At 34.0% G+C, this 15285-nt stretch overlaps 1 protein-coding gene across 3 annotated transcripts; it reads right to left on the bottom strand.

Annotated features, from left to right (window-relative positions):
- Positions 1-10866: 10866 nt before the first annotated feature.
- On the bottom strand, positions 10867-15281 carry LOC140882012 (uncharacterized). Of its 3 annotated transcripts, XM_073287722.1 has the most exons (8): positions 15130-15281; positions 14260-14574; positions 13915-14100; positions 13489-13570; positions 13266-13373; positions 11740-11895; positions 11549-11640; positions 10867-11059 (listed from the first exon to the last, which is right to left on the bottom strand). In XM_073287722.1, exons 2-8 carry the CDS (start codon positions 14500-14502, stop codon positions 11054-11056), a joined length of 873 nt encoding a protein of 290 aa, XP_073143823.1. In that variant the 5' UTR covers positions 14503-14574; positions 15130-15281; the 3' UTR covers positions 10867-11053. The 3 variants fall into 3 exon arrangements, with proteins under 3 accessions (XP_073143823.1, XP_073143821.1, XP_073143822.1); XM_073287720.1 differs by lacking the exon at positions 10867-11059 and having other exon boundaries at positions 11252-11640; XM_073287721.1 differs by lacking the exon at positions 10867-11059 and having other exon boundaries at positions 11252-11640; positions 13266-13319.
- Positions 15282-15285: the final 4 nt, after the last annotated feature.

Below are 15285 nucleotides of genomic sequence, written 5' to 3'. Positions count from 1 at the left end.
TGTATTCTGAAAATCATGTGGATTTATGATTTGGGAATTTTCTAAATTTAATTCCACGTATTTTCTGATCGATATTCAACTGTGTTGAATTAGTTGATATTTGCATAACCAAGGATTAGAGTTGTGCTAGTTTTCAGATGATTAGTTCTAGGCTTTTTCCTATGATTCAAAAAGTCAATAATTTGACATAGTGCCAGAGTTGACTTGTTTTCTCAGAGACTCAGTGTTTGGGTCATTGGTTATTGATGATGGATTTTCACCATACATTCAGTGATGGATTATACCAGGTTCCGAGGACTGTGCTGGGTTGTTCAAGACGGGATAGGAAGCGCGACCTACGCCGGTGTTTTCTGGGAAATTTATTCCAGATAGGCTATTGGGGGAGGCTACCCGAGTCTTGATATTTTTCACAGTTATAACAAGGGGTATAATTATCAAAAAGAATGTTCTTATGAATTTGATATTGTACTTGATTAGTGCCAAGAGATTTAAACGCTATCGTCTGACTTTATCAGAGATACATATTTTAGTTTTCGTTGTCAGAATACTTTTGGAAATGATTCTTTGACAAGTGTACTTTCTGGGTGGATAGTTTTTGCAGTGGGTACTGGGTAAAAACCATGAGATTCGATCAGTATCGTCTGGTCTTATCAGAGTTACATATAGTGATCGGGGACATGATCAGCATGATGATTCTGGTTTCTTATTAAGTGATTGTAAGACTTATTTGGGTGGTTTCCCTATGAGATTAGAGATATGATTTTGAATTGTCAATTAATTACAATTTTCATCAGGACACAGTCATGATTGATAATGAGAGACGTGGACTATAATCTGGATTGGAAGTGGTGGTGTTGTGTTCCCATTATTGCTCTGAAAGTCTATTGTACTTCAGAAAGGTTATTGGAAAGTTACCCTAATCAAGAGACCATGATGTTACTAGTGATTATTTGGATTCAGTGAGGTCTTGTAAAATGATATGAGAGAATAAAGAACTTGTTGTTCTTATTCAAGTTCATATCGGTACTTAAGATGTATTTCAAGGACGAAATTATCTTAAGTGGGGGAGAGTGTAGTAGCCCGGTTCCATTTTACAAGATTAAATTATTTTAAACATGTTATAAAATGACATATAATTTTAAAAGTGTCAAAACATGTTTAAGGAGTCCTTATTTGGTAAAAATAAGTCGAAAATCAGATCCGGAACGTCCGAAAATGATAGGGTAGGTCTCGGGGGTCCAAAAATGAGTTTGGAAGGACCAAAACAGTTCGGAGCATACAGTTCGGACCATCCGAACCACTTCGGGCCGTCCGAACCCAGTTCGGGCCATCCGAACTCAGCAGAGCCCAGGTGTCAAAATGGCTCGGATAAGTGACAGTTCGGGCCGTCCGAACTTCGCCTATAAATAGGCCCTCCAAAATTCAGAATTTCACACCAAAATCAAGTCTTCTCTCTCGGTCTTTAGTATATTATAGGGGTTTTGGGGTGATTCCAGCCTTCCTAGGCTTGGTCCGGAGGTTGGCCAGGTGCTCCGGGGTTCGGCGGAGCGGTGCCCAAGTTCTGGGGCAGTCCTCATCAGCAGGCTGACGATGAACGCAGGTATAGATCTGGCTCCTTATAGTAAATAGAGAATATGATATAGTCTAGTTAAGGCTTTTAGAATAAAGTAATAATGCATGAGTACTTTGCGTTGTAGTGTGGACTGTAGGATTGGACATAGTGCTGGTCTAGCTTGCCTAGTTTTTTAGGTACGGAAGTATTATTCGAGATATCCAGATTGAGTATCCATGTATTATGTGTTTGCATGGATTATGTGATTTCATGTTTTATATGCATTTATATATACAGCATGTCATAACTGTATGTTGCATACATGAGCATATTGAGCATGTATCCTTGCGATATCCGGTATTGGGATATTTATCCTGTCAGTAGATGGTTGGACACAGAGACACGTGTTAGGTCACCAAAATCAGTTGGACACGGATCTCATGTTAGGTCACTGATATTTGGTTGGACACGTGTACTTGTGTTAGGTCACCATCAGGGCTTCTGAGTATGTTGGTCACCTCCTGTAGCGACGGCTCAGCGTGGCACATACCAAGACCCAAGTTTGTTCTTGATCAGATATTCTTGACCTCGTGTCTTGGTACACAGTTCACATGCATATATGCACATATAATAATGTATACTCATACTCTCGTAATGAGCTTATCATGTTCACGTCCCGTACTTTGTTGTATCTGGACACCCGGGCAGGTCCGGCTGGATGAGGCGGGTGGTTCCAGGAGAGCTTGGGCGATTGATGACCAGCAAGGATATCTATCTAGGCTTTTGTCTCTGATACATTTGGGTTAATTCATTTGGATATTTCGATTTGGTTGTATCTTTATTTGAGGATTTATTTATGCTTTTCCGCTGTTAATTCTGATGATTTTTTATTTAAGTTAAATGCATGCTTAGCTTCTGATTAGTAGGTGATCACGATGCAGGTTACTACAGAACATCAATCTCATTTAACCCGCAAACTTAGCTATGAAGCAATGAATAGGATTTCAACCATTTTTCAAGCCCGGATGGAATTGTACTTTTAAAATTTTCAAAAATTTGTTTTTTATTAACCCCATAGAATTCGCATACTTAGTGTGGGGACCTCGGGTTTCTAATCTCATCTTAGGGCAATTAATGATTAATAACACAATTAATCAAGTATTTAAAAGAATACTCAAACCAAATTTTTTTCTTTTAAAACTCAACACCTCGCTCGATCAGATGAACTCGTCCGGTCGAGCGAGCCCAAAATTCAAATTCTCTGTTTTGGAAAATCACATGTCGCGCTCGATCCGACGAATTCATGCGCTCGAGCGCGCAAGACTTGTTCGAAAATCTGCAGAATTTGTTTTGTTGTCAAGTTTAGAAACTCAGTCAAAATCAATACAAAACCAACTCAAGTCATGGTTTAATAATTCTCAAACATGCATATATACATGTAGTAAGTTCCAAGCATCAATCCATGCGATTATTACATCAAACTAGTCGTTTAAAAAGCGATAAACAACACCACTAAAGCGATTCTCAAACGTGTACTTCAAACTACAATATGATATCATGTTTGATGTTTCTAGGCAATACAACTTTAACTAAAACCCGAGTCCTCACGTGCTAAACTCACTCCTGAGGTGTCAATGTCGTCGCTGACCAGCTCCTGCCCCCTTTGTTTCCATGCACACATACAAAACAAAGCAACATCCGGATAAACTCCGGTGAGAAATTATTCTCAGTATATCGATATATATAAAGCGTTAAATAAATCATATCAACTCTATTCATAATCGACTCAACAATAGTAAATAACGCATATATCGATTAAGAATTGATTCATATAACGTCGTTGCCATCAAGATTCGTAAACGATCTTGACATGGATATCCATCTATCGTAGTCATTCTAGACTATAAAATAAGATCGTCTCAGATCTTGGCATAGAATCAATTCAATAAACTATCATATCGTAATCATATCAACTCAAACTCAAAGATCCACTACCTGAGATGGATCGACAACATCATACAAAAATCAAAACGATAAACAAGTATGTGGTTTAGGTGGGACAACTCAAGAAGTATCATTCTCGAGTTTCAAATTCCTGACTTGCGATGTCGTCTTATACCTTCGTATTTATCGATTCTGAATACTTCAAATCTAAAATATAACAATCAGAACATTCTTATCAAACTTCATTCAAGATGATCAATCCAAAATCTGATCAAACTCATCAATATAACTTCAATACAATCACTTCAAACCTCAAGCAAACTTCTTCGGTTCAAAGTCGGACTTCTTGAGTTGATCGAGCTTGGAACTAATCTGAAATGTAACGATTATGATCAAGAAACATCAATATACAATCACAAGATCCTCAGCTCAATCATAGGCTATCAAAACGACTTCAAAACCTAAATCGACGGCGTAGCGATTGAAAGTCGGTAACCAACGAAATATCGAAATCATTTCTCAACTCATATCAACATATAACTTATAAAAACCAAAAACATATCATTATAATCCCACATATCATCAGGTATGTAGCTCGAATCATAAGCTGGAAATCATAAGAACACAATCGATAGCCGTTCGTTGATTCGGTTTGAAAATAAACAATACAACACCTCAAGAACATGCTCATATGCAAGCGTACTGATATCTGCCCTATCTCGATTCTCAAAACATGATTAAATACATAAATACTTACGTAAAATCGAAGTCCTCGTCGCAAGGATTCTAGAACTATCTTCGGAATCAAAATCGGGTAACCGGAGCAAAAGTTACGAAGATTTGAAGATCGGACTTTCAAATGAAAACGAAGATCTCGACTTCTCTGTTCTGAATTCTCTAAATTTTCTGATGTATTTGTGGAATTACACGTTGCAAGCTGAGTATTACATTTCAAATCAGATAACTTCAGCCAATATTGCAATTAATTCCCTAGAACTTCAAAAAATTGCAATTCAATCCTCGGCCCTCTATTTAATTCAATTTCAATCCAAAATAATTTAAGAATATTAGAATTTAAATCGAAACTCTAAATATTCCCAAATTAAATATACTCGAATTAAAATTAAATAAGTTCGAATTAAATCAAATAATCTGGCCTTACACTTAGTCAAAAACAAAGGATTAGAATTTCAATCCTTCGCTCGTAACCCGGATGGAGTCAACTTTATTTTCAACCAAAATAATTTTTAAAAGAATTGTAGGTACGCCCAAGATCATACATGCAATGTCTAAAATTATCAAGAATCCAAAGACACTATCATGATCAACAAACACCTATTGTGGTGCAATGGTCAAACAAACACGAACTTCATCAATTACTTCGATACACTACACCGGTCTAACATGCGTGCTTAAAAGGATTCACGGTTCAACCAACAGCTTCTCATGTTCAATCAAAAGCAACATTTTCTCAAAAAAAAAAATCACAACTCTATCATCATAGGCAAATATCATCACTCTACTTATTCACAAAACACAAACACAAAACATAATGAGATGCATAAATACGAACTATATGCAATGAACTAAACCATATGAATGCAAAACACAATGATCAATAAAACAAAACATAACTAAACAACACCCCCCATACTTATTCAAAGCATTGCCCTCAATGCTCTAGAAACACAAAAAGTATGCACAAACAAGAAAAAATGCACGACGAACAAAAATATAATAAAAACAAAAATAACACTCCCCTGATTTTAGAGTCGTCAGCTTCATCTTCCTCCTCGGCAGCATCTTTTGGGATGACAATAGCAGACTGGGTATAGCGGCATACATGGAAAACTGGCATAGGAAAGAAGCAAAATTCAAATAAATAAAACATAAACAAAAATTAAAATAAAGAGCAAGGAAAAAAACACTGGGTTGCCTCCCAGTCAGCGCTAAGTTTATAGTCTACAGCCCGACTATGCAGAAGCAACTATCAAAGAGCGGTTGCCGCCCATAGTAAGAATCATACAAATTTACGTATGGATCTTGATTTTCTACGCCCTCAAGCTTGGCGTGATATATGCAGTTTAAGCTTGTCGGTCCAGCAATACTCGGCATGAATTTTTTCTTTTGGAAGGAGACTCCGAATCTAGGCTGAAGCTCATTAAAGATGTAATATGTTGAGGTGGCGTAAATGGCAAGAACAGATCTTCTAATGGCGTGCATGTAAAGACCATTGACGAGGTAAAATCTTTTGTCTTGTATATTTCTTCCTCATCCACCATCACTTTCGGTTCCTCGTCAATTAACTATTCTTCAAAAAATATTTCTTCTTTCTCTGGCTCAATTACTGCTTCAGAATCACGTGCCCATGATAACTGATCAACACAAATTGCTTCAGTCTCTTGGATAATCTCAAAAGATGGTTCTAAAACGCGTGCAATATGTTCATCCAAAAGACTCGAGTTGATGTGGCTTTCCAAAAACTGATTTATCTCTGTTTGATGTCGCACAATGTTCTCCAACTGAGCCACATAATCTTCAGAACGCCCTAGACACTTTTTTGATACTCAAGTGGTTGGTTCGCAAAATTTTTTGGGATTGAATTCTGGAGGATATTGGTGATTCCAACCCTGTAGTGAAAGATCACAACACCAATGATAGTCGAAATCTGTCATATCATTTAACAAGTGAATCGCACTGTCATAATCTCTGTAAAACAAGTGACTGCCCGAGGCCAAAGCTCCATATCTACCCAATGTCTTGTTGGCTCATCCAAACCACCATAAAAAAATCTGAACTAAAGTGTAATTTGAAAAATCATGGAACCTAAATCTATCTGCCAAATCATTGAATCGCCCCCCAGCAGCATAGAAAGGCTCCGAGTATTGTTGGCCAAAACTTGTGAACACCTATCGATAATCCATCTCCAAGTACCTCACAAGTTAAAAAAAATAATATTAAAATTAAAAATTAAACAAAGACAAGGAAAAAAATGTCTAGTCTCAAGCAAATAATCTATCATAATATTAAATAAACAGTCCCCGGCAACGGCGCCAAAAATTTGACTGCTTAATTCGGTATCAACTAGCAAGTGCACTAGGTCAAGTAATAGTAAAGTGGAGAGAGAGTCCAAGTATCGATTTCATAGGGACTGTTGTCAATTCTCAAGAATTAATTATTTTACTTAATCTAGACAAAATAATATAAAGAATTTTGAATTAAATAAAATAAGAATTTAAAAATAAAAACTGCTTAAGAAATAAGAATTAAAATAGATGAAAAGAAAATTTAATTAAAACAAGACAACCAAGACACACGCAGGTACCGAACAAATCATCTAACATGTAGTCGATTCAGAACTCAGATTTAATCTTAATTCACGGGAATTCTCCTAATTTGTTCAAAGGACTATTTCTAGAACAATCAAAATCTATTCAAATATTGATGAACTAATCTTTCGTAATTCTAATCAAATTTGAACGCATTAAATATTTGTGAAAATTTAATTTACACCTAAACCGCACACTGAAACCGAATTCTATTTCTAGTCGGTTTACAACATGATGATTATCAAAGTGATCAAAATCAAAACCTCCTCTGTCGACTTGGAATCGATTAACATGCAAGCAAACAGTTGATCAGACTATTCACAAGACAAATATAAATATGACAATCAATAAAATAAAATCAACTCTGAAAAATCTCAAACAAACATCCAAGTTTTCTACATGAATTTGTTCGGCTTAATCACGCTGTTTTGGTTGAAGAAAAACTAATCAATAATTCAAAAAATAAAATAAAGAAAGAAGAAAATAAAAGAGAAATCTTCTCTCTCAAGCCTTGTAGCCGTCTTCCTTGCGTTGTCTGCGTTCTAAAACTTCGGAACCTCTCGAAGCCCTCAAAAATATGATATATCACCTATTTATAGCCATGTTTTCAAAACCGGACCGGACAGGCCGGTTCGGCTGGGAACCGGCCATTGGTCCGGTCCGAAACATCACAAAAAACTGTTTTAACGGTTAAACCGTCCAGAACCGGTCAAGAATCGGTCGAATCGGGAAAGAACCGGTCAAAACCGGTCTTAAGAATCGGCCAAAAAACCGGTCGAACCGGTTTTTGGAATTTTTTTTAAATTTTTTTAAATTAGTTTTTTTTAACTTCTAAAACTTTTATTTAATATTTTATTATATATATCATAATTATTTGGAATTTGTACTTCGTTAAAAATATTTTTTTAGAGAGTTAAACTATTTTTGAAGTATTATAAGAGTTTTTTTTACTTAGTTTATTTATTTTTTAAAAAAATATATGATTATAATTAATAATTTTAATATATTCATATAGTTATTTATTTTTAAAATTATGATAAATATATTTATTTGTCCATTTATATATATATTTTAGGTTTCTAAATTTAGAATATATTATTTATTATATTATATAAATGTTTTTTCGGTCGACCGTTTTTCAAGGTAAACCGTTTCAACCACCGGTCCGATTATGAAAACATTGATTTATAGTATCTGCGACAATCAAAATCCTTTTCAACCTAGAAATTCTCGAACAAACAGCTTCCCGAAATCGCGTCCGCGCCTCGAATGCGTCTCGCTCGCGCGTAGCACAAAAAAACAGATTTTTGCTCCAAGTGACGATTTTGAAAATTTCATATCTCGATTTTTAGCCGTCGAATCGAGCTGAAATTTGGACACCAGCTTCAAAACATCTTGAAATTCATTCTGATTGGTGAAGATCGGATTTGGATCTCTTTAAAATTAAATATGAATTTTCGAACAAGGCTGCTCCGTAAGTCACTCTTCAAAAATCTATTTTTGTACAAAATCAACCCGAAGAGTGAAATGCACACACATAAACTAAAACACATAAAACAATATGAATGCACACAAAATAGATATAAAAATATCACGAACTAATGCATACAAAATGCACTTATCAACAGTCTTTGATACGTTCAAAAATTTCAAATAAAATAAATTATCTAAAACTGATAATCAACGAACAAATTTCTTCAATAAACCGAGTCGAATGATCCCAAAATATTTTTGGGTATCAAAGCAAGCATGTGAGATGGCTCGCCCGAAGACGAAGTCACTTTGATGCTCAAGTCAGTATAGGATTCAGTAGAAAAGATATGAAAATTGCAAAGTAAAAGTATGAAAAAGACATAAACAAGATGTGGCCAAGATTCATGTGCTCCATCTTGATGCATCACTCTATGCTCCATGTGCTAAATGGTTGACACGTGTATTTTGATTGATTTCATACAATTTTATTTTAAGAATATTTTTACTTCCTATTTTCTAGCAAACAAAATCTTAATAAATTCTCCACCCATTTATTATATCACATATTTACTAAATCAATCAAAACAAATTCATCTTTTGTCATCTTTGAAATATTTCTACGACAACTGAACAAGTTTAAAACATAATAATTATAAATTTAAATATATATATATACACACATTGATTTATGAATTATGCCTATAAATCATTCGAAAAGATAGTACATTTTTTTTAGAAATTTAATTATTAATTTTATTTTTTATTTTATCAAAGACGCTTCCCTCTATTTACCAAATCATTTTTTTTAAAAATGTTCATCCTTCTCTTTGAAATGTTTCCGTACAACCACCACAATATTAAAAAATACATGATAATTAACAATTAGCATAAAATATCAAAAAATTGAATTTTTCCGAATAAAATATATTCAATCTCATCAAATAAACGAAATATATATATAATATAATATAATAAAAACTTATTAGACGAATTACTGAAACAAAACCCTACCTCCATATTTTTATTCTTCTCCCCCTAAAAAACCAAGAAAAGTCGTTTTTTTTTCCGTGATCGAGGTATGTTATTTTACTATCTTTTATTTTATAAAAATATAAATCACTTATTTATGTAGTTGCAATTGATTCTTCTGATGATAAGGTTTCTTGTAGTTGCAAAAAAATTGAGTTTGCAGGAATTCTATGTTCACACGCTCTCAAAGTGGTCACTTTTAAAAATGTTGTGAGAATTCCTGAGTCATATGTTAAAAAAAGGTGGACTAAACATGCTAAAAAATGGGTTGCTGAAACTTCTGAAAGGATAAAGGAATCTTTGGATGTTATAAAGGAAGAAGATGAAAAGGTAAAGATTGGGGTGCATTAAGGAGCTATGTCGGATGCATTCAATTACACGTGTTGCATTGACAGAAGAGACATGAAATTGTAAGAGGTCTTATGCATAAGGGAATTGAGGAAGTTGATATAAGTTTGGCAAACAGAGGGATATCAAAGCAAACTTTGTGTCACAACGTAAGAACTAGAAAAAAAAAATTTAAAGGATGATTTCGGTGAAATTACAGTGAAAGACTTTAAAGTGAAACAAAATTCAAGGGTGAAATCTGAAAAACGACCGAAATGTGCTTTGGAAAAGACCAAAAGACAGAAAAAGTCAAATCCTAGCAAAGAGTTAGCTTCAAATACTACACCTTTTGTGAATAAATGTGTTAGAAATATTGATCAGGTAATATTTTTAAATAACAAATATATTAATTTAATTATTTTTGTTCAATTCATGCAGCTAGCTTTTATCTTTATCAATACATTTTCTTTTTCAAAACATCAGCATCCTCAAACTTCCTCTTGTGTTTGGAGTACATCTGCCGGATACTTGGCACAGCCCTTTCAGGTACGTAATTCATTTATTTATGGGTACTAGTTTTTTAAATTAAATTAATATATCACATACTTATTTTTATGATATTCATAATTGCAGCGATGAAGTTCTGCATTATTTGATTTGAATGTTGTAGCAATTAAAAGCCACTAAAATGCTATATACCAGACGAAGCCCAAAACTCACCTAAAAAGTGATGAACAACTCATGTTTTAAAATACTAGAGCATGCATATAATGTTTTTGATTCTTTATATTATTTTTTTAGTTTGATTCAAGAAATTAAACATTTGATGTTGGATTTATTATTTTGATTTACTTTATATCGCTATTATTATATGATTTTATTCTATCAAATTTTTTTTATATTTGCTCATATGTTTTGTACATTCGATAAAGAGTTAAATTCTTTGATAGGATAAAAAATAAAATTAATATTTAAATTTCTAAAAAAATTGTACTATCTTTTCGACAGATTTATAGGCATAATTCATAAATCAATGTGTGTATATATATAAATATATATTTAAATTTATAATTATTATGTTTTAAAGTTGTTCAGTTGTCGTAGAAATATTTCAAAAATGACAAAAGATGAATTTGTTTTGATTGATTTGATAAATATGTGAGAATAAATGGGTGAAAAATTTATTAAGATTTTGCTTGCTAAAAAATAGGAAGTAAAAATATTCCTCAAATAAAATTGTATGAAATCAATCAAAGTACAAGTGTCAACCATTTAATACATGAAGCATAAAGTGATATATCACGATGGAGCAGTAGAATCTTGGCCCCCTAATATTACCCATCCTCATTTTTATCCTAGACGTAAATTCCATGAATACCCTTTCTCTCCAACCTAAAACTCACACCTGCAAAGGGAATTTTGGTAAATAAAAAATAAAAAAATTTAAACCATTACTTCATATTATTCTTATAAATCAAACCAAATTTACAACACAAATTATCAAATCTTATCATATCCGTTATTGTTCATTTACTAATTGAATCCTATCAGTTGAACCAATCTCTGCCTTAATGCATTAAAAAAAACACAATGTGGCTATAAATCAAAACTGCCCCATAAATTTATTTGCATCATGATTTCGAGCATGGATATTTAGCAGTGTTTGCAACAACTTTTTTTAAGTGCTTCTCAGCTTGTACATACAATGTTCAAACACTTTATTAGCTAAAAGGTTGGAAGCACTTAAACTATCTTAGTCCATTTTAAGATGGAAACTGGTCTTCTCAAAATTCATATGCACAATAATCTTTCCAATATTATCATTTTCCTTTAAAAGGTTCAGGGCTTTTTGAGCTTCAGTCACTTCAAAACGATGCCACACTACAACGAAAACCTTTTTTGTAAGAATGGCAGGCCACAAATGAGTTCTCATTTGTGCAATCACAGAAGCTTTATAACCCACATCTCTAGATGGTAGATCAAAAACTGCAAACAACAATAATAAATTGTACGCTTAAGAAACAAACGAGGATGAGTATTCTAGCCAACACCAAGCAATATTACAAAGAAGGTAATAATTTTTACCTTTGATTTCAGCCTGTTTGTTTTCTAGCATAGCAAGATCTATGCTATTAGATAACATTCCATGCAAATCCACAATGAAAACCTTACCCCTACGACGACAGCAGTCAATGTTTCTTTCAAGATCGGAAGCTCCGTAATCAAGAACAAAATCAACACCTGAAAAGATGATTAGCAACTAGGCGGGGAAAAAAAGTTATCCACAATTTCAGTTTACTCTAGACAACACGTCAGTTTACAAACACTGAAGTGTAAATTAACATGCTACTTTAATAAGAAAACCGTAGTAGCCATGAAGTTTAGGAAAAACTCGAGATTTATCGCTTTCAAAACAGACTAATTACAATAGAAGATGCTTAAATGCATAGACCAAATGACATAGGATATTCCTACAATTATGGGCTATACAATCAACTAGTCGATACACCTCAATCTTAACAAAAATAAAACAGATCCATTTATATCTTTCTATTATTACAATATATCTTTCTACTTTCTACACCTTAGCATCATTACCACTATATAGAAGCATTTGGAAATTTAAAATCCATTTGAATCTCCAATAATATTAATCAACTAATTATGAATCTCTTATGATTTAAGGTGATAAAAGAGGCCAATAGGCATCACCCATTCTAAAACAATAACAATCAAGCCTTTATTCTACTAAACAAGATCAGCTTGTCAAGGTCCATAACTTCATGCAGAAATAGGTTTCTAGTAGTTTAAATAGTATCAGCCTGCATATTTTTCAGGTTTAGGACAAGTTTGTATACGGGGACTGTAACTTAAAAAACACTTAAATAAATTCAGCTTTTTAAAGAACTTTTATTGAGATATTAGTATAGTGTGAGGTGATCTTGCTTTATATATAGTATAAATTAATCATCCTGTATAAATAAATACTTTATATATACTATAGAAAGAGCACTAAGGTGCTCTTGCTTTATATATAGTATAAATTAATCGTCCTGTATAAATAAATACTTTATATATAGTATAGAAAGAGCACTACTTTAAAAATCACCACATGATATTATTTACCACAAATATAATACATATCCTTCCCTGGCAACCATCTATCAATCAAATAATTAATCGTTCAATTATCACATCCACGTACGGAACGTACCCTTGAAGTATTTGAGTAGGATGTAGGATAGTAATGGCAACATAGTAATTATTTAGTAGTTTGTTAATTAAATTTGAGATTAGTTGGTGGATTACAGTTTTACCCTTTTAAGTTTCAATGGTTAAATTATATGAATAATGTAAATATAGTAGGGTGTAATATTTCCATTCATGATTTGATTGATGTGTATATATAATAATTGCACAAAATTGCAAGTAAATATGTGAGGATAATTATCCCATCCAACCCTAATCCCACCGACTAAACACACGCAAACAATTAAGCAGCAGCTATAGCCTACCACATCCTATTGCTTAACAAATTATGTTCGGAGAGGAAAAAAAAATCATGCCAACCATCAAATCAAATTTCAATTGAAAAAAAGGTGCAAAGTTACCCGAGTATCCAGTTTTCTCGACAACCTCCCATACAAAGCTTGTCGATGAGTGATCTAAACAAATGTCAGCACCATAATCATAACACATTGAAAAAGTGTCGCTACTTCCTTCAAAAGGCATCAACAAGAAGGTGCATATGTCACAATCTAGACAACTAAGACATTATAAATCGTCAAGAAAGCGAGAATGGACTTAAGACTATAATGAAATAAACCATGTCACCTGTGGAGGCAATAACTTTTAAGCCCAAGTGCTTTGCATACTGTATCGCCAATGCGTCAATCCCGTTAGTGCCTTCACGAATCTAAGTATTACGCAAGTCTAAATTTGTTTATGGCTTTGATACAAAAGATAAGAATATATCGAAGAAAAACTCTAATTATAAATAAATAAATGCAAAATTGCGAAACAAGTGCTTATCCCTTTAACAAAACATAATGCCTCAGTGACAAAAAAAAAACTAAAAAAATTATACAGACAAGGTTAGTTAGGTGTGTCAGAACGGACTAGCAGGGTGGACCTAACCTATTTGACAAGTCTAAGGTTAGTCATCATATTTTGAAATTTAGGTATAAACAAGTGCAAAACAAAAATATGGATCACTTTGTAAAATATGTGGATCAGCGACTTTTTGGTCTTGGTTCTCACCAATATCGTTTTATCTTCATGCGTCTTGGCAACACACATTTCAAATAAAGCTGGCCATATACTGCATGATGCATAAGCTAAGCCCGCAGCATCATCTAAATCAATATCATCAGGTAATGGAAGAAGAAAGTCTGCCGGTACCACCACTTTTTCAGCAAACCCTCCTCCCTCGAGAATGGCACAAACCTGAAATTCGCAATTTTATGTTATGCGTTGCAAATTGTCATGCCTAGGGAAAATGAAAAAAATGCTTTCCCCAACAGTCAGTGAGGATAAAAAGGAAGGCAGCAGAAGAACATTATTTATCATTCTATAATTTATGTCTTGAGGGAGAGATGGCATTACCCTTTCTCCAACTTTCCAACAATTGACATTTCTTCCAACTGCTTCAATTATTCCAGAGCACTCAAGACCTGGGCAGACACCGATGGCACTTGTAACCACATCAATTATATCACTTCTATTGACACCACTGGCACGCACCTTGATCATTACTTCATTGTCCTTCATTTCAGGTATTTTAACTTCCGCCTGCTCTAAAATACTTGAAAAACGGTAATTTTTAAGTACCATCGCTCTCATTGTCATAGTAAGAGGTTGATTTCCAGCAAAGGCCCAAAAGAAAAAGAAATCAATGATATCAAGATAGTATCTTGCTGCCTGAAACAAAAGTTACGGAACTGAGAAATAAGTTTATATGGTAAGCTTGCTTTTTATTCTAAACATGGATTTTCGACCAGATTCACAGAAGGGATTTTTTGTTTCTGGCATCGAAAACTAATCATTTGAATCCGATTGTGGTCTAGGGTCTCGGGGATACTTTCTACATTCCGTATCATTATTTACAGATTTTTAGAGTCTTCCATAGCCCTTGAAATGCCCTAGAGAAGACAACAAGCAGGTCGATACTTGCCCCGGACATGTTTTGGGCTATTGCAAACCCTAAGTGCTATAATTTTTTTTTTTTAAAAAAAAATCAACTTTTCTAGAACGAACCACGCAAAATCTGCCCTACCACGCATAATGAAGGAAAAACAATCAAGGTATAGGTTTCGAGGCAGCGAAAAGTTCAAAACTAATCAATGAACGAAATCGAGGTGCAACAGATCAAAGAAACAAGAATCAGTGGCTGGGTGGTAATGGGTAGGGTGGTGAGTGGGAAGAATGTGGTGTGGTTGGTCTGGATCAAGAGTCGTCGAAACGAAGGAATTGTACCTGTTTGTCTCACCCTGTTGCGTGCGCCACCGACGTGCTAATCTCGTAAGTTCCGTTGGCTGGGCGGCGGTCCGGCGATGGGTTGACCCAGCCCAGAGGATGGATAACTGCGTTGGGCTAGTTTTTCGGGAGAATGAGGCATATACACCAGGTTTT

The sequence above is a fragment of the Henckelia pumila genome, chromosome 2, assembly GCF_033568475.1.
Source record: "Henckelia pumila isolate YLH828 chromosome 2, ASM3356847v2, whole genome shotgun sequence".
NCBI lineage: Eukaryota > Viridiplantae > Streptophyta > Magnoliopsida > Lamiales > Gesneriaceae > Henckelia > Henckelia pumila.
The sequence above is the reverse complement of the archived record's forward strand: the minus strand, read 5'-3'. Positions and strand labels throughout refer to the sequence as shown.

Excerpts from the sequence above, each read along its gene's own strand:
- LOC140882012 (XM_073287720.1), bottom strand. The coding sequence starts at position 14,502 with ATGACAATGAGAGCGATGGTACTTAAAAATTACCGTTTTTCAAGTATT. Across the intron at positions 13,374-13,488 it reads AAAAGTTATTGCCTCCACAG|GAAGTAGCGACACTTTTTCA; the intron begins GTGACATGGTTT and ends TGCCTTTTGAAG. Across the intron at positions 11,641-11,739 it reads CAAACAGGCTGAAATCAAAG|TTTTTGATCTACCATCTAGA; the intron begins GTAAAAATTATT and ends TGTTGTTTGCAG.